The 21,677-nt window shown below is 36.6% G+C and overlaps 2 protein-coding genes and 1 long non-coding RNA gene across 3 annotated transcripts in view; 2 read left to right on the forward strand and 1 right to left on the reverse strand.

Moving 5' to 3' along the window:
* LOC124167553 (egl nine homolog 1) overlaps window positions 1-4,187 on the forward strand; it is a 54,078-nt gene extending 49,891 nt beyond the window's left edge. The window contains exon 4 of the mRNA XM_046545516.1: window positions 335-4,187. Coding sequence (XP_046401472.1) covers window positions 335-363 — 29 coding nt within the window. The 3' untranslated portion in view covers window positions 364-4,187. The remainder of the gene's footprint in view (window positions 1-334) is intronic.
* On the reverse strand, window positions 3,190-6,875 carry LOC124167554. The gene is made up of 2 exons (XR_006866715.1): window positions 6,585-6,875; window positions 3,190-4,908 (listed from the first exon to the last, which is right to left on the reverse strand). It is a non-coding gene; the product is annotated as an uncharacterized LOC124167554 (long non-coding RNA).
* Window positions 6,876-8,938: 2,063 nt separating this feature from the next.
* On the forward strand, window positions 8,939-16,375 carry LOC124167989 (distal membrane-arm assembly complex protein 2). Its single transcript, XM_046546071.1, has 5 exons — window positions 8,939-9,128; window positions 9,201-9,374; window positions 11,732-11,952; window positions 12,050-12,215; window positions 15,150-16,375. The coding sequence occupies exons 1-5, from the start codon at window positions 9,016-9,018 to the stop codon at window positions 15,334-15,336; spliced, it is 861 nt and encodes a 286-aa protein (XP_046402027.1). The 5' UTR covers window positions 8,939-9,015; the 3' UTR covers window positions 15,337-16,375.
* Window positions 16,376-21,677: the final 5,302 nt, after the last annotated feature.

Raw genomic sequence — 21,677 nt, forward strand, 5'->3', positions numbered from 1 at the left:
TCATAGCATATGCATATGATACATGCCATGAGACACAGTTCTAGAGGTAATCACAATGTATTGAGCTATAACTGTTAAGTGTGCCCTATGTACATGGTAACTTTGTTTTTACTTAAAAAAATGTTTGAATGCGGCAAACCTTGTTGAATTTTCAAAATTATGCATCTATTTTTTTTTTTAAACTCTTGGTCATAATTAACTAATTTCAAGGGGTTAAAATTAAATTAGGGAAGATTAGCCATTGAGTATGTCTCCATTAAGGTTTAAATTTTTTATGACCGTTGACTGCATTACATCCATCAACTATATATTTCCTTCTTTTTATTATTTGCAGGAGAGATGAAACCACAAGTGAAGCAGTGACGGTCCAAAAAGCGTTTTTCTCCAATTCTATGAAGGAATGAGCTTTCAGTTAGTGATGACGTCGTTAGTTTCCACTGCTGTGTTTGCTTGTAATAAGGGAAGAAAATGGGAACTCATGTGCATAGCTGTATGATCTGGTCAGAGTTCCTTTTTGAGTATTTCATCAGTTTCTAGGCCAAGGGCCATTATTAGAGAAATGGATTCTTTTCAGTGCTTTGGTTATCAGTGCCTGAAGTATCCCTTGTCCCACTCTGTATGCAAATTTATAGAAAGAACATTGAACCCATTGTAATGGTCATGGTTTTGACCTGAATGCTCTTTCCCACTCTTTTGTTATATTTAAAGACCATTGAGTGATGATGGTGTTACTATATTGAGTATTTGTCCTACTTGAAAAGATAATATGTCATCCCTAATAGACATGGTGAATGGCATCATATATGGATTGAAATTACAGTAGGTACTTGTAGTACAGTGTAACCCCGACAAAACTATATGCCTCAATTATTTAAAAAAATATTCCTTAAAATTTTGAGTCTTAGAGTTTTGAAGATATTATTTTGGAATACGGTGTGAACTTCCAGGGGACTGTTTAGCCATATTTATTTTGTTTAATGTCATCTTGCTGTGGAATAATCAGTATTTTATTAAAGATATCTGCTATTCATTGGTTTTCTGTAGTCCTGAGAAGATATTTAAATTATTCATGAAGCCATGCTTATGCAAATTGGTTTCTCTGTGAAAGTCGTTTCAGAAGTGATGCATTCTGTAGGCTATTTTTCACAGTAATAAAATTAGTAACGGAAGTCATGTGGGGAAAGAACGTATATATGGGGTGCATATCTTATGGGGAATGGAAAGAGATATTTTTCTATATATTACTGTACAATATTGTACATAAATATGTAATCTTTTGTAGAAGGTGGCCATTGAATTAACAGAATATTGTGTAGTTAAAATGATACTTAACTATATCTCTTATGAGTAATGTCTTCTTAGTTCTGTGGACATTCCTTGTAATGGAAAAATTGGTCATCTTTGGTATCAATCCTTTGAATTATCATCCATATGCAATTGAAAAAATCTACATTGAATGTATATATCTACATTGAATGCTGAAATATTTGTTAAAAATTATCAGTATTGTGCATTCAATATTATAATATCTCAGCAATATATGTGATGGTGTCCCAATCAATGAAAAAGTCTTATGATTATTCATTTGTGGTTGTTAGATGACTTTATGCTACCCATGATGGAATCATCCATTGCATTTATCTGCTCATGCCTTGCTTGGCCAATGCACAATTACTCAAAATCACTAATCGTCTTCAATGTTTCCCTAATATAAATCCAGCTTTCAGTTTTGAAATGAGCAATTCATATTTTTTCAGGTTTACATAATTCTGGACAAACGCATCCAAAGAATCTTCTAGGGTGTTAGTTGAAAATTAACAACCTGGAACATCTTATTCATTGTTCTAACTCTGTGTTGAGTCAGTGATCATTTGACTGTGTACTGCTCTTCCATGGCATTGATTATTCCTCAGTCTGTTTTAAAATGTTATCAGAAAAAATCTCTTGGTTAGGCATCATTATTAATTGAACAATGAGGCATTTTTATGTGCAATGCAGGTGGTTAAAGGAGAATTAAAGCATGATGGTATTCCAAGTAGAAGGACTTCTAAGTATCTTTTATTGTTGATGTAGAAAATTCATACAAGTTTTTACTCTGTATGAGTGACTCAAATTGATTACTATATTTTATTCTCATTTAATGCACTCATAATTTTTGTTGGTATAAAGAAAGGTTCTAAATTCATGACCAAGTCTAGAAGATTTATAGGTTTGACACTTGCTGCATTTCATATAGTGGCAGACTTTAAAAACTTAAAATATGTAATAAATAAGTGCTCATAGATGTTACGTGGTTACACTGTACTCTGGTTTATAGTGAACCCTTCTTTTCTTGGATGTGTTGATTTACTTCAGCTGTCCAACTAAATTTTATGCTTGTGAAGTTCATACCAATCACCATGCATGGCAAATTTTGTGATACTACTCCATGGATTCAGCGTAGAAATATGTACATTAATATTGAGTGTAACTGTTACGGTTTGTTCTTCAGCAGTAAATACATGAGTAGCCTGTGATTATCAGTGCTGAAGCCTAAAGCCGTGATATTGTCACCCTCTTAATCCTGAAAGTGACTCTGGTGATTGTACAAAAGCTTGGAACTATTGAATATCCAATGTGATGTCGTTTGTGCTATCAAAAATTTTAATTTATTTTAATTTTTCGTCTTTTGAATCTTAGGAATACTCTAAAAGCAAAAGAATGACATGTGTTGAATGTTGAGTTGTGAAATAATGAAAAATATTGTTGCATTATAAGTTTTTATTATTTATTTATGAGCCTTTGGATTTTTCTTTAAATCTAATATCCAGTGCCTAGTTCTTTGAAAGGAAAGCTATTTTCCAAACATGTCACTATTAAATGCATATAGGTGTGGTGGGTTATTCTTACCATTTTGCTCGAGCGAAAAAATTATATGTTGACATTTGTTCACATATGTTAAAATTGGCCCATCCCTTACCCTGTGGTAATTAACTGCAATCAAGGGTTCAACCTTTTATTCCTTTCTTTGTATTAATTTCTGGACTCTTTGAGGTATTTCATCATTTTGCAATGCTACCTCAAGAGAAATTGCTTCCTTCAGTCCAGCAAGTGGCTATGCAGTTAATGTGCATGGTTGTAAGATTTAGTTTCTGTCAAAGACCATCTAGTCAACTGAAAAATTACTTCTATTAGCTTTTTCCCCTAGCACTTGGATTTACCTGTCATCAAACCTGATTTGACGTTATATCTTGATGTATAAAAATCCAAAGTCAGAGATTCGATACGGTTTCCATTCCTCTTAAATGAACACTGCTTATCATAATTAGAATTTTGTAGAAATTTTAATCACTTTGCAATGCATGAAATGTAATGAATACAGTGCTGTGCAGTTTAAGTCGGAGGCTGCTGAACTTTATTAATATTGTTTTTATCGATGATTATTTGCAATATGCTTGCTTTGCAGCAGGTTAGCAATCATTTTTAAATCACTTTCCTCCAATATCCTTAACATGTACGGCTGACATGATCATTTAAGTTTCAGCCAAAATTTGATTGTTTAAATTTTCAGTGCTCTTGCACTTTATATGTTTATTATGAAAATCCAGTGTTATTGAGTGATGTGATTTTATGGTATACTCAATTGTTTATACAATTTCCTCTCCTTATATGGAGTATCATTCTACGTACATTAGTGTCGAGGAAGTATCTGAGTAACCTTTATTATTTATCTGAATCATATTTAATGACATATCAAGCATGAACCTGTTACATTTCTTGTCTTTATAGCATTTTATCTTTCTCAGTAGTAATTATTTGTTGTTGACCAACTTGGATTATTGAATTTAATTACATTAAATTCTTTTCCTGCCATGGTGTGAAGGCCTGTGCATCTGTGAGCCACCCTTTAAGTATGTAACTATTAAGCTTCTAAAGAAGGAAGTGAAAATAACAAATATCGAATTTTTTGGAGTATCATGCCATGTATCCTGTCCTTTCCCACTTCGGCAGTGGATGAATATGCTAATCATGGGTCTGTTGCTTAGGTTTTCTTAAAAAATTCAAAGGCTAACTAATTTCTAATATAATTATATATGAAAACTTGTATATGTGATGTTAATGAGTTGTAAATAAAGTCTAAGACTATGTTTATATGCAATGTACATAAAGTGTGTTGTTTAAAGCATTTAATACATTTTTGAACATTATCATTGTTTTATTTCATTGAAGTGTTGACCACTGCATATCATTCCTTGTGCCCAACACCAATTATGTTATAATTATTAGTTCTTATTAGTTTTTTAAATTTTTTGCAAGTTTGGCTGCCACAATTTCAGTCATTATTCACTGCCATTTCTGTGTCTATGGTTTCAATATTGTGGTCTATCAAGTAGAGTATGATATAGTACCTGCTGTTTCTCTAATCACCCTCTCCAATCTAATCATATCTAGGATGTTGTGCTCTAGCCAAAATATTTTATATTCACATTCTGGAACGTCTCATGCCCACCTTGGAACACTGTGTTCCATATGCTAAATCAGTGCTGCACATTTTGGTCAGATGTACCCTTCCTAGTTGAACCCACTAGAAAACCTACCAGTGGAACTATTTCACAGTTGGGTATTATTTTTTACAGAATTTCGTAAAATCTTACTGTTATGAATTGTTGGTGATGCTGGAATGTGGCGGTTAGGGGAATCGTTGGAACGAAGAAGAGAGAAAATTAAGATTGTTTGAATTGTGAGTTGGTTGCGTTGTTCAGCATTGAATTTCTTTTGTGCAATTGCAATTCAAAAAGCCAAAGTTCCATGGTTTGATTCCTGGTCCTGGGGAATATTTTCCATTGGCAATTAAAGTGCATAGCAATATATTCAAGGAAGGATATTATCAGGGCCGTCGCGTGGGTGGGGCGACCGTGATGATGCGACCTGCAATGGACACGAAAACTCACATGACAAAGTGCAACACGAGGCTGCTCCCAAAAGCCGTTGACAACAATTCCTTGGTATTAGTTTTGATATTTAGATGGATTTTTCTAGGTTACCAACGCTAATTTTAATTCTTTTTAATATCATTTTTTGCTCAGTGACTCAGGTAAGGTCTACCTAATTCACTACAGATATTAGCCCAAGTGGTGCTCTAATACGGGTGTCATAGGAGCTGAAGCAGAAGCTCCTTAATTTTTTGGTGGAAAATCCAAGTTTGGCCACCAATAAAATCGTTGTAATTCAAATTTTTTTGTATACAAAAATGGAATGCATGATGAAAATTGAGAATTGTGATTTCTTTTAATGTTGTAAATAATTATCGTAGGTGTAAGAGGATATGAATCCCGCAAACGTTTCAAATGTTATCAACGTCAATGAAATATCAGATGACAAGAGAATACAGTAGCCAAATGAGACAAACAGTATGAGATGTACGCCATGAATTCCTCCAGCAAACAAACTTTCTCGAACAGTCAATGATTACCTATCAAAGTTGAACTCACATTGCAAGATATTTCAAGTACGATGTACATCTTAAATGAAAATCAAGATCCACACAGTGCGGAGTCAAAGTGTTAAGTGGTCCATGCCTAAAATGGTCAATAAGTACTGATTCCGAAAAAGAGTAAGTCCAGGAGGTCCATTAAAATCCAAAAAGCTAGCTGATTAAATTCTAAAAGCTAGCTGATCTAAATCCAAACGTAACATCAAAACTCAAAGCAAATTGATAATACAAGGCATTAATGCTTTTCAAATTTCAACCCAAACACCCAAGGTGTGACCCGTATTTGAGCACTCAACTGTAACTGTATGGCAGACATGACAAAATATCGCTATATCGAAAAATGGAGTATCAGAGGATAAATGACCCTGGATGGTGGTCTCCTAAGCATATGCATCGTGGGTAGCTGCCAAAAGGGAAAAAAGTTTGGATGTAGGAGAGACAACAAGATGGTCATGGAGGGCTGAAGCCCCCATGCCCCTTCCTGGCTACATGCTGGCGAGGTGGTGAGGGGAAACAGGTTGTTGCAAATTAACAATAATTAAGAGGACTAGCCACAATGGCCTAGTTTGACTATTTCTTTTTATTTAAATTACTGCAGTTTTGTTGGTGGCCAAACCCAGAATTTCCACTATGAAATTATGGAGCTCTACCTTCTGCTCCAATGACACCCTGGGCGTCACCTGTATAAGAGCACCACTTTGGCCAGTATCTGTAGTGAATTTGGTAAACTTCAGTGACTGAGCAAATTATTTCATTACAAAGATTCAGGATTAAAACCAGCTTAGGTCACAGGAAAAATCCATTTCAACATAATAAGTAATATCAAGCGAAACACTTGTATGATAATTCCTCCAAGAAAAAAACCCATTCGCTACTACTGGAAGTTGAATCCGGATCCCCCGATCTCCGGGCTAATGCTTTAGCCATTTGAGCTATCATTGGAAATTTGTGGACTGTGCATAACAAGATGGTCTGGACTGCTGAGCACACATTTTACAGAGAAAAAATCGTTCGCCTTGACTGGGATACACAATGCTGGAAGAGTTGGTCCATACAGTTACCTGCAACCTAAAACAACAATATTTATAAAAAATTAAAATTTTTCACTTACCTCCTCCACGCTCCATATTCAATGGCATGATTATCAATTGCCAGATGATATTCAGCCAATGGCTGCATGAAGTCGTCATGCATTCTGTGACGTAGCCTGTAATAACTTTGGCAATCTCTGCCTCCCCTTCCAATGACGGGGAGGAGGGCACAATATCTGGAACAGCATAGCGGATAGCGTAAAAGAGCTTCCGAGTAACTGGAACGAAAATCGAAATGTTCTGAGACAGAAGCAGAAAGTTCGATTTCGAAATCTTGGAAACGAGAAGACATAGTTACTGGATAGGGTTCCAGATCTGACTCTTAACTTAAAATATATCATTAACACTTTGATTCCATATCCAATTCTACTTGGTATACTTCTCCTCATTGGTCCAAAACATGGGAGCTTGGGCTGTAGCAATTCCAGCTGTCCACTTTTGCAGCATGTTTTCTCTGGCTCTTTAACTGTTGCTATGGCCTCCTTTACCCTCTAATTAGAAAGATGCTGCTGCTGCAAGTAGTTTATAAATGAAATATTTAATCAGTAGACTGTGAGATGTCACTTTGAATCAATTCTGGCAAAATGACCAACCACCAAATATCTGGATTCATTATTGATTTTTAAATTTCCAGGCTTGTGAGTGCTTTGCTAACCTCATTTCCAAAATTCAATTCTACCAAAGCAAAATATTATGTTTTTTATCATGGAATGAAAAACACTTCTCAAATTTTGGAATCATCCATTGATTTGGTTGGAAGGATGGATAGGGAATAATGGGGGGAAAGATCATCTGCTCAATAACCCCAATGTGGTATGAAGCTATCATACACCAAATATCCCAGTGATCCTGAATTTCCCTAGATGACTTGGATAATTAGGATATTGATGGAGGCATTTGTAGATTGAAGAAGGGGGGCAGAGTGGGATGGGGCGGCCGCCTCCTCTCCTCCCCCCATAATAATAATAATAATAATAATAATAATAATGTTTATTTGTCCAGAGATCTAGAAGTACAAGGGGTGCACTGGATATAGGACACGTCAAGATAAAAAAATATATATACAATAAATACAAATATACAATGATGCAGGATACATCAAACTTTGTTTAAGAATTCATCTACAGAATAATACATTCTTAATTTCAAATATTTAAGTAGGTTGGTCTTAAAAGTAGTGACACTTGATGGTGCCTTAAGTTCAGGTGGCAATTTATTGTAGAGTTGAAGGCCCATACAATTTGGACCAGCGCTGGTATTCTTGGTGCGCACATACGAAACATGCAGCTGGTCAATTTGCCTCGTGGAATGATGGTGGACATCACGGTTCTTAATGTAATGAAATAGATTTCTTTTTGTGTAAGCAAGTAAATGAAAAATATACACACATGGTAGTGGTAATATGTCCAGTTTCTTGAACAAGGGACGACAAGGTGAATCATAGGGGGCATTGCACATCAGCCTTATAATTCGCTTCTGAATTTTAAAGATTTCAGTAGAATGGGGAGAGGAACCCCAAAACAGGATACTGAAAATAATGTGCGAGTAAAATTCACTATAGTAAATGGACAATAAGACATCATTATTTACCGTGTTCCTGATGCTTCTTATGAGAAAGCATGTTGAACTGAGCTTGCTGCGCAATTTGCTGATGTGCTCTACCCATGTCATATTTTTGTTCAGGATAACTCCGAGGAACTTTGAACTGGAAATTTGTGGGAGTTGTTTCCCCTCTACAACAATTGGTATTGCTTCGGATTTTTTATTTTTGTTACAAAAATGAATAAGGCCAGATATCTGGAAATAATATCTGGAAAAGGTGAAAACATGGTAAATTTTAAGTTGGCTCTTCAGTTTAAGTTTTTATTCAACCAGATTAACAATTAATGTCTAAAAATATTTTATGAATACCTAAAAGTCACAAGTAAACGCATATCAAACCTCAGATGTATTATTACTGTGAGGTAGGTTACCTAGCTATTATACACACTACTACAACAGTTTGGTCAATAATAACACCCACAAAACAATGACCTTAATCCTCTCCTTAATCGAGGGTAGAGTTGATAGAAGATATATGCTATTTACTAGCGCTCGCATGGTTTTTGTTTAATTTCCAATCGTATAAACGAAATTTTGTGTTCATTGCTCTTATCATAGCATGAGGGCCGCATTATTTCTGAAAAAATATCATTTTAAAATTCATTCTGATCCGACCTCACTCTCTCTCTCCCGCCCTTTCTCAGCAATTCTTAATAACCTCAATTATGCAGCCCCTGTTCCTTATAATCATTCCGAAAAACACATGAAAAATCTGGACGGTGCACAAGTCAATTTTTAAATTTCCGCCATGGAAACCCGAGACGACAAATGAAAAACGAAATTCCACATGTTCTCGTTTGATCCATTTGTTTTTCACGTTTACTTTGCGTTATTTTCCCTTGTCTCAATATGCTATCTCAAAGGTTGCTAAGATTGAACTTTAAATCTTTCCAGAGGGTAGCAGGAAGCTCGTGCAGTTATTGCTCGAAGGAACATACGAACAAGCCTACGAATTGGAGAGTGTACGTAATACTATTTTGCCCTCAACCGGATAGTGAGTGAATGGGTACTAATACGTTACCGTCTAATTTCAGGCCCAATAGTGAGAGAGGAGAATGGTATAGCAACCTTTCCCTTTTTCAGATAAATAGAAAAGGCCCAAATACTGATTGGATTACATTCATTCAAACCGAAATAGATTTTCGGCCGTCCACGATTAAACGATGGTGGAAAAATTTGAAGGAGAAGCATACCATCTTCGAAGAAAGGTAAGAAAAATATTTCTTGGTAATCTATGCTATTTTTTTGTTAATGTTACCGTGCTCCTCCAATGAATAAAGTGACGAGTGAGTGTTCGCTGTTAAAAATTCCCGATTGCGCGACCCACAGAGGAGATTTTTCGATTAAGCTTTAATGGTTTATGGTAAGTATCTAATGACCCTCAATGAAATCAGTAATTCTGCTTGCGATAGCTTCTTTCATCCCAGCGAATGTTGCCAGTCTTATATCATGCTCCGTGCTCTAAAAGAATTCCGCTCTTGGTTTATTTCTAATCACTTTGCCTTCAAATATATCACTCAATAAAGCATTACGCCTCCATGCTAAATCACTTTTGCTTTTATCATTCATTCTCATATCCTTCATTCAGTTTTCAATGGTGTTATACCTAGGTTGTAGTACTTTCAAACATAGTACGTGTCTTCTCTAAATCTTAGTTTTTCACTTTGTATGATGGAAACAACTCTTAACAAACTTTTGACTGCTGGTAAATTACCATATATGTATGAATGTTAGAAATTCCGGAAGGACTATACTTTAATTAGATTTAATTTTGCATCCTCTGTTGCCTCTTGAATCATCTTTTTGCCAAAACTCCTTTATGCTTGATGAGAGCAATTGGTTTTATCCCCCTATCATGCTTTAAAAGTCCCAATCGTGCCTTCTAGTGGTTGCATTACATTACTAGTTGTTATTTCTATTTTTCCACTGTTCACTCAACTCATTCTAATCCTTAAACTATGAATTAGCAACATTTTTTTGGACTAAAGCATTGCGAACTATGAATCCCATTACCACCGAAAGGTAATTCAGTGTTCGTACATTAATTACAGCACGAATGTACTTTTAATTTTAGTATAAAATTTATTTATACGTTAATTGCATTATGGTTTAGTTTTTTTTATTGTTCCTTTATACAGCTTATATTTTTATTATTAACTCTCGATCAATAGTGGATAAATCAGCACAGATTATTTTCATAATTGCGTGGCATGCTCTAGCTCTGTGGCCTAAATAATTCTCTGACTTAACTGTGTCTTACCATCTCTGTTTAGTACCTTCATTTTTTTATTTTACTAGGGATATAAAATTAGAAGCCTGAATTTACGTGCGAAAGAAAAGCTTTTCAAGCACCCTCTACATTTTACTCCATTACTGATTGCACAAAACAAATCAAACGTAATGATAACAGGACCTTATTAAAAAGCTTTTCTTTTTAATAAATGTCTGGGGGAAGTGACCCTGTGCCCAGGGGCGCCGACTTATAAAAAATATTGGGGGGACCCATATCGTAGGTCTTACCCCGGGAAGAGGTTAAATTCAAAGTGTGTCGAAGCACCGATACTATCATGATTCACACCACTTGATTCAGTTAATCTGCTTAACCTTATAATTATTTGTTTTAACACATTGTTGAATTTATTTTAAAAGGTAACTATCGTCAAACATGGGAAATAAAAATTAACAATATATTTTTGTGATCACACAAAGCATAATATAAATTAATTATTTCTTTATTTATTGAGGGGGCTCCGCCCCCCCAAACGAATCTTTGAGGGGGCTCGGGCCCCCTCAGGCCCCATGGAGTGGGTGCCACTGCCTGTGCCCTAAATTCGGCCATGGAGTTTCTTGGATGCCCACTTCTGATCAAATTTCTGCTTGAGGCTTTCACAGCGCTCGATTGCAGTTCTCTCCATAGTTTCTGGGTTAGCTGCATGGAAGTTGTTTTCCGATGACGTTTTGTTGCTGGCGACATCCTTAGATCAGCTCTGAGTGCTGATAGATTGAAATGGCCCTTTATGTATATCATCCTTAGGTTGGCCTACCAGTGGCATGACCATTCAGCATCGAGGACCTGGAAAACATGCACAACCTGGAACATACCAATTTGCAAGCACATCAAATCGAGGCCCTTGACTCTGATTGATAGTGCCACTGATAGGTAACCCTGAGGATGACATATGTAGAGGGCCATTTTCATCTATCGGACCTGATCTGAAGATGTTATAAGCATAGGCTATGAAACATCATCAGAAATCAACTTTGATGCGGCTAACCTGGAGACTATAGAGAGAACTGCACCTCTGATTATATGTGTATGCAATATGTGGTTGAGCAACCCTACACCCACACAGTTAACACTACCATATTTTCCTATAAATTGTATTTATCTCCTTTTACATTCTAAATGATCTGTATATAAATAAATGTTTATATGTATTCAAGAAATTTTTACTCCATGTATGGAGCTAATTATGTCAATTTAACTTTAAAATTTTGATATTTATTAAATGTTCTCCCTGTATATTGTTGAAAAAAAATTATTTTATCAAAATTATTTTTTAAGATACATCCCAGAGCGCCATCAAATACTGGGAGGGGATTTGTCTGCAGCTCACTTCATTGTACATAGAGGAGGTGCAGTCCGCTTTTTTGGCCGTTCTGACTGGGTTCGTCGAAATGAAGATTATGAATATGACCTTCCTAAGTTTTATGATCAAGCATATGTGGTTGAAGCCATTGATGCATCGAAAATGGTACTTCATTTTGAAGGTCTTATAAATCTAAGTGAGTATTTGCCATAGTTTTGTATTGAATTTATAATTGCACAAATTTATTTGAATTGGTGGACATTAATCTGGAACACTTCCTTTGGTTTATACAGTGGATTTGCATAGAATTAAATGGCTCAGTTTTGAAGGGTGCCCTAACATAGATGACTGGTGCTTGGACCGTGTAAGTGGTGGATTTGGAAATTGTTTAGAGTATCTTGATGTAAGGAATTGCCCTAAAATTACTGCAAGAGGATTGGCATCATTATATCGATTGAGGTAAGCATTCAGAGTTTTCCTGAAACAAGTTTATATGTTAAGAGAGTTTGTGATTCTTACATCACTTTGGTATGTTGTATGGTGAAAGCGAATATTTTTAATGCCCATTTTGTTTTTTATTGAGGATGCTTCATATAGGATTTAGGAAGTTTTCCAGGGAAGACTACCTTCAAAAATGACATTGATTTATCAAAGCTAACATGCCTAACTTTTTATATGTAGTAAAAGAAATAATCAGATTATATATGTCAATAATAGTTTTACTGTATGATCATTAATAGGTAAAAAGTGTGCATGCTGATCGAACTTATTATCTTTTTGACAAAAGGAGGAAAAAGGAGGCAGTTGATTTATTATCTGTTTTGATAATTTCAATAACACGATGGTCTGAGGAGAGGGTTAAGAGGTGGAATCCCCAGAGATGGAGTTTGGCCAAAGAGCTGGGAAATGGGTGTAAGAGCATTGGAGAGGATTAGGGATTTCCATACTTACATTATCTTAAAAAAAGGGGGGGAGGTAGCAACGGATGGGATGGGTGAAAGAGAAGAGGGAAATACCATTAGTTACAGTAGAAAATAACAGCATACAGTGGAACCTCGTTAAAGCGAGTACGGGCTATAGCGACACCCCCGCTATAATGAGAGATAGCCGATGCACCCTCAATTGACCCTATATTAAAGCTTGTTAAAAAATTCGTTTTTACGAGACCCTTTTGGTGTTGGCTCTCGCCATAACGAGGGTTTCACCGCCGGAAGACCTTCATCAAGACTACTTAACCTCTGAAATTGCTAGCGATCTGTTAGAAATGAAGTTAATGGAGTGCTCAGTCTCAAATTTATGTATTTATGAAAGTATACCGGGACTAGCCACGGTGATAACTTTTTACGGAGTCACCCGTAATGCACAAATAGTGCGAAAAATCCACAGAGGAAAAATCATTCACCTTGACCGGGATCCCGGTCTAGGCGAATGATTTTTCCTCTGTGGATTTTTCGCACTATTTGTCAAATTTATGTGGTAAACTGTCGTTCAATAAATAAGTAGTTAATTTTGGTGAAAATATTGTGGCATTAGCATTGGCGAATGCTTCATCTTCTTTTGTTCCTCGGGCGGCAGAAAGCAGTCTGCAGCATACCCGCACGTCCGTGAGTTGCGTGAATAGAAAGCATTTGATGGCAGTCACCATGGCCAAAAAAACACCAAACACGTCTAAGCGAGAAAATAAAAATAAAGGAGTAATATGAGACTTTCGAAATTAATTTATCTTCCTATTCGCTCTGCAAAATTAAAAACAAACAAAAGCGCCCAAGGAATGCAGACGATGAAGAGTTATAAGGAGCTTTGTTCGAGTTGTTTTGTCCACTCAAATCTGCGGGAACTTCTGAGAAAGAGGCTACGCCTAAGCCTAAAGCGGAGTATTTCAGGGATAGATTGCGAATCGAGAATTTTAAGAGTGCGGAAGGTTGATTATACTAATGCAAAGCACCAAAGCGTTATCTCCCCTCATAATTGCTGGTGATGCCTGTGGTGTAAACCCGAAGTCGTGGAAGAATGGACTCCGATCATAAGTATCTTCAGAAGTATTCCCCGCGTCATATAACATACACGAAACAGAACTTTGTTACATACAACTCCCCGACAAAACCCTTGCAGTATGAGGTATTTCTTGCAATGATGCCTCTAAAAGTAGGTATAGTGCGCCTTAGCGATGATGTAGGATGTACGAAGCAATGATACTCAGCGTGAATTGTCCGGATGGACGTATTTATTCTCCGCTGCGGATTTACAAGGGTGAACTATTCACGTCAGTGGTCGGAGTCGTACTGGCGCTCTCTTTTGTCACGTGGGTAGCCGAGCATCCCCTGGTGGCCGCTGGAAGAACTCACAGAACAATTAACTCTCGTTTTCAGTGCCGTGGTAAACTCAGCGTATTATTTCAAATACGTCGCGAGCGTAAAAGTCAAAAAGAAACTTTTTTCAACAACGTCAATTTTAATCACATCATTTTTCAAACTTAGCAAACTTTTTACCGTAGATGATGAAGATATTACATTATCCGATAGAAAAAGTCTTCCAAGGCGGGAACGTTATATAACCTTCCACCGTTTTCGCCTGTAGAAACAAATGTAATGCGTTATTTTACTTCACTGCCGCTTAATGTACAGAAACAATAAGCATACACCAATGGAAATATTTGAGGCATTAAATAACCGCGATACTGTTTTATCAGTTCATTTTTGAATTTTCAGTGGAAAATACCAAAATAATAGAATGATCACGTAAATGAACTAATTAAGTGCATAGAAAAATGGCTTCGTCGGTTGTGCATTGGCAAAATGATTGACAAAACAATGCTTTGCATGATTTTTATTCAGTGCGGCGCTTATAAATTGCTCCACCTCCGGTAAAGCGACAATTCGCTATAACGAGTGTTTATTAGTGCACCGTGGGGTGTCGTTATATCGAGGTTGCACTGTATATAGTCCACAATCTAGCAGGGGCAATCCTTATCACTGTTGAAGAAATACCCAATTGCTTGATTGGTTGTTGCAATAGATTCTATCTGGAATTGCATATTTTTTCATTCCAATTCATTAAAATTTCACAACTTTTCCTAATTGTCTAGGTTGGCGTGGTGGTAATTTCATTATCATTTGGGATTGTGCCTAGTTATGAAATAGAGCATAAAAATTGTATTTGAACCAATTCTTCATTCTTCATTGTCTTCTTAAAAATTGTCTATTAATTAAATCTGAAATTCATGGCCGGCCTCGGTAGAGGCGGGGTAAAGTCTTCAGGGCATGGTTGTTTGTATGTGTGTTTGATTGTTAAATTTTTTGAATACCCTGTTATAAAATGGCCAATACGAGCTGTATTTGGTGGTTTCGGAATAATATAAGAAACTGATGTGAAATATGCCTTCATCCTTTGCAGAAAGCTGAAAAAGTTGCTAGTCTCCAATGATACTGGAGTAAAAGAAATTGATTTGGTATGTTTGATGCTTGAAGATGCTCTGCCAAAACTTGAAATTGAAGGAATTGAGTTCCTACCACTGCCAGACAATTTTGAGAATTCAGGGAAAGAAAGCAGTGAGATGAATAAAAATCCTCCGGTTAAGTAATACAGTATTTATAATTATTGAGTATATGTGGCTTCGTTTCATATTGCTGAAAGTGATCTCAGTGAGAAGCTTTAATTAAAGTAGGAGTAGTTTTAAGAAATTTCGGTTGTACTGTGTACACTGCCATTGTTAATTTATTATTTTAGCAAGGTATTTTCCATAACACACTCTCATTTAATGGATCATCCTGGGAGGAAAACATCATGCTGATCAATTTTTTTGCATGCTGATTATTTGTATCCTATGAAGTAAAAATGAAGAAAAAATATTCAGCAATACAGCTTAATTTTACTGTAGAATGGTCCCAAAATTCAATAATTTCAGTGGAAGGAAATTTAAAGTGCTGAGGAATTTTGGTTAAAATTTCATTAGACTGCTATTTTATGCCTTACTTTAAATTTTTAATTTTAAACGTTGGACAAAGTTTGGATAATCAGTTACCTACGTGGACAGGGAAAAAAAATTCTACTGAGTATAATAGAAATATGTGCATGTAAATCCTATGGCAGCTAACTCATTCCCATGCCATCTTACTCAGCTAACTTCAAATTGCCATAGGGAATACTGGTGCCTATGAGAGAATAGTTCCCTACATAAATACATAATGACTTTCTATGGAGGTATTAAACTTGGACATAATTTTGAAGTCAGTTGACAATACATATATGTATTTGGATAGTACTTTAGACTTGGAAACCCTTGAAAACCTATTGTTCAATACCTTAGTTGCTACGCTTCTCTTTTTTCTGCCTCTGTAACCGTAATGTGGACTACCCTCATGACCTCACATGGGTCATTATTAGTTTTCTGTGTTTGGTTTTTCTCCTGAATTTAGTTTCGTTTTGACCTGCTTGACTCCAATTCAGTTTCCACTAATCCTGGGTACCAGCAGTAAAAATTTGATGGCAACCGTACCCAGGTGCATCTGAAGTGGCATGCGATGTGTGCCAGTGCCCATGCTGATGGTCTCAATGTTGCAAATTGATATGGTATGTGGAGGAGGCGACCAACAGCTTGGGTCATGTGTGCCATAGGGTAGGGAAGGAAGAGTAGAGAGAAACCTGGTTCTTATTAATTAAAGGCACCAAGGGGACCACAGCATAACGTCCCATTTGGCGGATGAAGTGCTATGCTTGAAGTGCCCTCCACCCAACACTTCAGCTGGGATTGAGTAACCTCTGTAAATTTTCTGCCAGTGTTAGGATTTGAGCCGGGACCTACAGGGTGCGGAGCCACTACACCTCTAGCCACTGCACCAACCCAATCCCCCATCATGTGAATTGTTCATTAAAAAGGATAAACTGAGTTATGAGGATTAATTAGTGCAAAACTAAGATTAAATTTTTTGTTCCAAGTGCATTCTGGTAGGCAGTGGCGCCGACTGCATGGGGCCTGAGGGTGCCCAAACCCCCTCAAAGATTCGTTTGGGGGGGCTGAGCCCCCTCAATAATTCAAGAAAATAATTAAGTTATGTTATGCTTTGTGAAATCACAAAAATATATTGGTAATTTTTATTTCCCATATTTGACGATAATTACCTTTTAAAAACAATTCAACAATGTATTAAAACAAATAATTATAAGGTTAAGCAGGTTAACTGAATCAAGTGGTGTGAATCATGATAGTGTTTCGGTGCTGCAACACACTTTGACTTTAACCTCTTCCCGGGGCAAGACCTCCGATATGGGCCCCCCCAATATTTTTTTATAAGTCGGTGCCCCTGCTGGTAGGTACATACATATCTTATGTTCAGCTGAGTCGGTGGCTCCACCTCTGTGTAGACTCATTTTCAGTCTCGTCAGTATGGTGACACACACCTTGGGGGCATGGCCTCACAACAGACACGGCAACACCTGAGAACAAAAATATTGAAAGTTAACTGGTGTTTAATTCCATTCCGCCCTTGATGTGCTATTACCAGGTTGAGGAATATATTAATACATCCTCCAAATTTGTAGGTGTTACTCATTTTTTGCCTTGGTGGGGAGATTGAGCTGGGGTGCACTTGCTCCATTAAAAACCCCTCCTGAACCTAACACCGCTTGTTGTTGACTTAATAATGATTTTCTTCTGGCTGGTTGGTGTTTATTTCAATAAAAAGTGTGTTTTCTGAGTAAGTCTCATAATATTATATTTAAACTGCCATTTTGTCTCACTGATGGCAACTTCTCTTCAACTACTTAACTTGGCTGTGAGTGGCTTACTTCACAGATTCTAACTTACAAATTTCAGTAGCAGCACAACACTGAACAACGTTGTCGCATCATTTTCAAGGGGAGTACTAAGAAACTTCAAAACTTGTCGGGCCAACTTTTAATGTGGAACTTGCGAAGGATCTTTTGTTCATGATGGAATGGTTCCACCACATGTCACCTACAACAACTACATAGTTTTAACATTACTATTCTTCACTATCTTTGACCAGTATGTACTTGGTTCATAAATCTTTGTTCTTGGCCAAAAAATTTTCAAAAACACTGGGATGTGTGTGAAGGAAATTACTTTTTATGTAACCCTATGGTCTTGCTTATGCAATTATTTGGAAGGAAAGAAAGCATTCAGAAAAACCTGACAAATCGAGGGTAGTGTGCTTCTGTACCTGTAGTACATAATCTGGTTTCTGACTTGCTGTGATACATAATTGTATATTTTACACTTGTTATTTGTTGAGTGCTGAGTACCTGAGGCTGAATAAAAAGTTGTGGTATCATAGGAAATTCCATTTCTTGAGTATCTCTTCCATCTTAATGAATGATGTTCCTAATTTTTTAAAGACGAGTTTTATCTAGTGGATTGGTTCAGATTCACAGTCCATATGGAGGTTCATTGTCATTGTCATCATCAGTAGTGTGCATTATGAAGATAGATTTTGATGCAGCTCTATTTTTATAAGCCATCAGTTGATCTTTTGATAGTTGAAAAATGCTTTTGTTTCACACCTTTGTTAAAGTCAGCATTTTTGAGCTACATCTGCATTTGTTAACAAAGATTCACAACAGTTTTGCCAGCTATCCTGCTGGTGTCTTCAAGTGAAGGAAGCTGTTGTGAATTTTTGTCAATATATAAGCATGGAGCCTGAAAATGGTGATGTCATCCAATCCACATCAAGGAAATTTGCAAACGAACATTACACCTTTAATGCCTGAATCATTTATTTATAAAGTGAGACCTTTCATTACTAATCCCCTCTTTCACTTCAATTTATTCTTAGCTCCATTGCTTTGACATATTTACTAGTTGTTTCATAGCTGTTTTCTGTTGTTAACCCACATATTGCTAACTGTATTTAGCTTAACTATCTCTTTTTGAAGCTACTTAGGGTCAGAAAAGAACTGTTATGTTGTACATCCCATAATCTTACTACTTTATTAACTATGATCATGGTTTAAAACCATCAATATCATCACTGAATTCCCATAAGAATGGAAAATCTGGGAGGAAAAAATGGCCTTGGAAATATTAGAGCCTGTCATGGAAAAATTAGAAGTGTGCTCATATCATCTCCTGATGTCTGCACGACCTTACATCCCTAATATGAAACTTCATCAATATTTGGGGTATTGTCCATCTTTTACTAATTTTAGATGACTTTGCAACATACCTCACACACCTTTACTGTCACTTCCATACTTGTAGGCATTCACGCTTCTCCTCAACCTATATCGTAGAGCATTGCCATGAGTAGCTTAGCTCAGCAGTGCCAGTGGATATGAATGCATGGAAGGAAAGAGCAATAAGTGAGAGGTGATTGTTCAATGCGGCTGGTAGACTAACCGAGAAATCTTCCAATTGTTCCAGAGCCAGCCAAAAATGTTCATGACTTTCTATATCCTGTTTGTTTCCCTGGCTTTCCAGGCTTGTGGGAGCGTTAAAGTAGTCCATTTCCTCAAACATAAACTCTTAAAATGGGATTATGAAAGAAAAGAGGGAAGGAAAGGTTGTTGTAGGTGAGGGAAGAGTCAGGAAATGCATCCATGGCATATGGGAAAATTATGTCATGATGCGTGAACCACAAGAGCCTCTATTATTTCGTCTTTTACTGGAAAAGATACAGGAATTTGTATTTAGAATTACGTTAATTAAATATAACACCTTTTTACTTGTTGGTTTAGGAAATTCAACGTTCTGATAGCTTTTAATATCACAGTAATGTTAATTGTGCTAAATATTCATTTTGTTGATGTGTTGGATGATTTGTTCTTACAATTTGAATATACATATGTGGCAACTTTTCATCTTTTGCTCTCTTACTCTCTGTTAGTATTGAAGATAGGTGTGAGAAAAGGTTTTGCATTTTTGATTGAGATTGTGAAGATGAGGCATGCAGAAAATCTTCCTTCACATGTCTTAACGAAAAGATAGTACAAAATGAATTTCCTCCTCCAAATACCCTACTGAAGACCACAGAAAATAGATTCCCTGACGTTTTTGGCTTGCCATTCATTGTTTCCCCCCTAGAGAACCGTGCTGTTTGTCAAAATCAACTCCAGTGAAATAAAAAATACTTGAAAAAATAGTTTTTTTAATATCAAATTCTTGAAGCAAATTCTTCAGTCTAAGCTCAGCTTCACCATATTCCTCTTGTAGAAAATTAGATTTTAATGTAAGATACTTACATGACTATGAACCATGATATATATTTCCTGTGGACACCCTTAAATCACATGCAAGTGAAACAATCCTAGAATGGGAGGCCAGGGAGGGAGGCAAAGATCACTAGAGGTAAGTACCGCATCACTGTGAAATATGTATTAGATGAGAGAGTAACACTGCTGGTTGGTTGTACAGTACCATGGATGGCTCAAAGCCCCACTGTGGATTCACCATTTTTTGCACAGAAAATTATGATCATTAAATTGAAAGTTTTCACGCAGTAGGTTGTAGTGATGTGTGAGTCATTTTCATTTATTAAAAATGGTAAATTTCCAAAATAAATTTGTTCTATCATTTTGAAAAAAATTGTTGAATGTGAAAGATAATCTATAGTATGCATAACAATGATAATATAATTAATTAGTCATCAAAAGCATTGTATGCATAAGCGTTTGCATCAATTGCCTGGTGTTCATTCCTCAATCTGGGTTGGTTGAAAAGAATTTACAATGGAAATTTACTAGTTGTTGTGGTAATGGTTCTGTACAACCCCACTATGGCTAGGAATCCTGTACATTTCACAGAGCAGATGGTGTAACTCAACAATGTATTGAAGTGGGCACCTCTATGGTGACCATGGTTGCTATCCATGATGCATGCGCTGTTTCCTGCCATGGTATGGTGCATCCCTCCAATCTAAGCCTATTTTCTTGAGAATGCCCTTCAACTTCACCTAGTCCACTCTAGTGAATGCTTTCTCAAAATCCACGAAGCAAGCATATATGTCCTGGTTGTATTCATTGGTGGATTTATATGTGCCCCCCCCCCCCCCGCAGAAGCTTAAAAAAATATACAAGATTTTTGATATGGTTTTCACTACGTTTGTTTTGTTTTGTATATTAAGGAGTCTTAATCGTATAATTTCATATAAATAACTTTCACATTAAAAGAAAGAGAATATTTCCCATAGTATTTGTTGTTTTTAATTTCAAATGCGAGAAGACTATTCGCCTGTCAGGTACTAGTGCCCCCTCAGAAAAAAATTCTGGATCCGGCCTTGGTTGTATTTATTCCTCTCTATCAGGATCCTCATTAGGTACCACTATCCCAACTTTCCTCTCCTGAAGTCAAACTGATGCTTGCCCAAATAATAATCTTTTCCCTCCCCTCCATTTGGCTATTTTAAACCCTCACTACCTCTTTCACCTCATGAGTTATTATGCTAATTGTCATATAGTCTCCACGTTCCACAGACTTTTTTGGTTGTGGAATTAGAATTAGCGTTTTCATAAAATCTTCCAGCCAAGACCCTTCTTTATAGATCCTTCTGACTAGTTCAAAAAACCTTTTTCTCCTAACCTTCCCTAAATTTTTTAAACGTTCATACAGGATATCATCCATGCCTATTGCTTTCCTCGCGTTCATATCCAAAAGGACTCTCCCAATTTCTGCTTCTAAATCCCTGATTTGATATCATCTTCCACCACCTCACTTTCTGCCTCTATGTTTAGTCTTTCTGGTCTGTTGAAGCTGTCAAACAGTTCCTCCATTTATTCCTTCCATCTACTCTGATTCTCATCACACTGTAAACATTCCATTCTTAGCTTTAATATATGGCATTGGTTGCTTTCTTTTGCCACCCGATAATGACTTTACCTTGACGTACAGTGTGCCTATCTCTCCTTCTTTATGGAACTTTTCCATTTCTCCAACCTGTCTTATCCACTAAGCCTCACTCACCTTTATTT

This window comes from Ischnura elegans, chromosome 11, assembly GCF_921293095.1.
Source record: "Ischnura elegans chromosome 11, ioIscEleg1.1, whole genome shotgun sequence".
NCBI lineage: Eukaryota > Metazoa > Arthropoda > Insecta > Odonata > Coenagrionidae > Ischnura > Ischnura elegans.